This window comes from Octopus bimaculoides, chromosome 4 (genome assembly GCF_001194135.2).
Source record: "Octopus bimaculoides isolate UCB-OBI-ISO-001 chromosome 4, ASM119413v2, whole genome shotgun sequence".
Classification (NCBI taxonomy): domain Eukaryota; kingdom Metazoa; phylum Mollusca; class Cephalopoda; order Octopoda; family Octopodidae; genus Octopus; species Octopus bimaculoides.
Genome location: NC_068984.1, coordinates 112595576 through 112595943, shown reverse-complemented (window position 1 = coordinate 112595943; position 368 = coordinate 112595576). Strand labels below are relative to the sequence as shown.

The 368-nt window shown below is 29.1% G+C and overlaps 1 protein-coding gene across 3 annotated transcripts in view; it reads right to left on the bottom strand.

The window, feature by feature from the left end:
* The window catches only part of LOC106878542 (myocyte-specific enhancer factor 2C), a 350263-nt gene that overhangs the window by 10409 nt on the left and 339486 nt on the right, over positions 1–368 (bottom strand). For all 3 annotated transcript variants that reach the window (XM_052967356.1, XM_052967355.1, XM_052967357.1), the window contains one exon: positions 249–357. In XM_052967356.1, coding sequence (XP_052823316.1) covers positions 249–357 — 109 coding nt within the window. The remainder of the gene's footprint in view (positions 1–248; positions 358–368) is intronic.

Sequence of the window (368 nt, the reverse complement as noted above, 5' to 3'; positions counted from 1 at the left end):
ATATATATATATATATATATATATATATATATATATATATATATATACACACAAACATACACACACACAAACGCATAAAAATACATAAGCATTATCATAATCTACCTAAAATTTAAACACGTGTGTGTATATATATGCATATACATATATACATATATACATATATATATATATATATATATACATACACACATGTAAACTCAAGAGTTGTATTATTTTGGAAAGAGGCAACAACAAATTTCACTCACTTGGCTGAAAAGAGTTTGGAAGCGCGGACGGATAACTGGAACCTGGCATTCCAGGATTTGTCATTGATCCTATCGAGGTACCAAGCACATTGGTGTTCCTTGGTTGTGACTGAAATACAA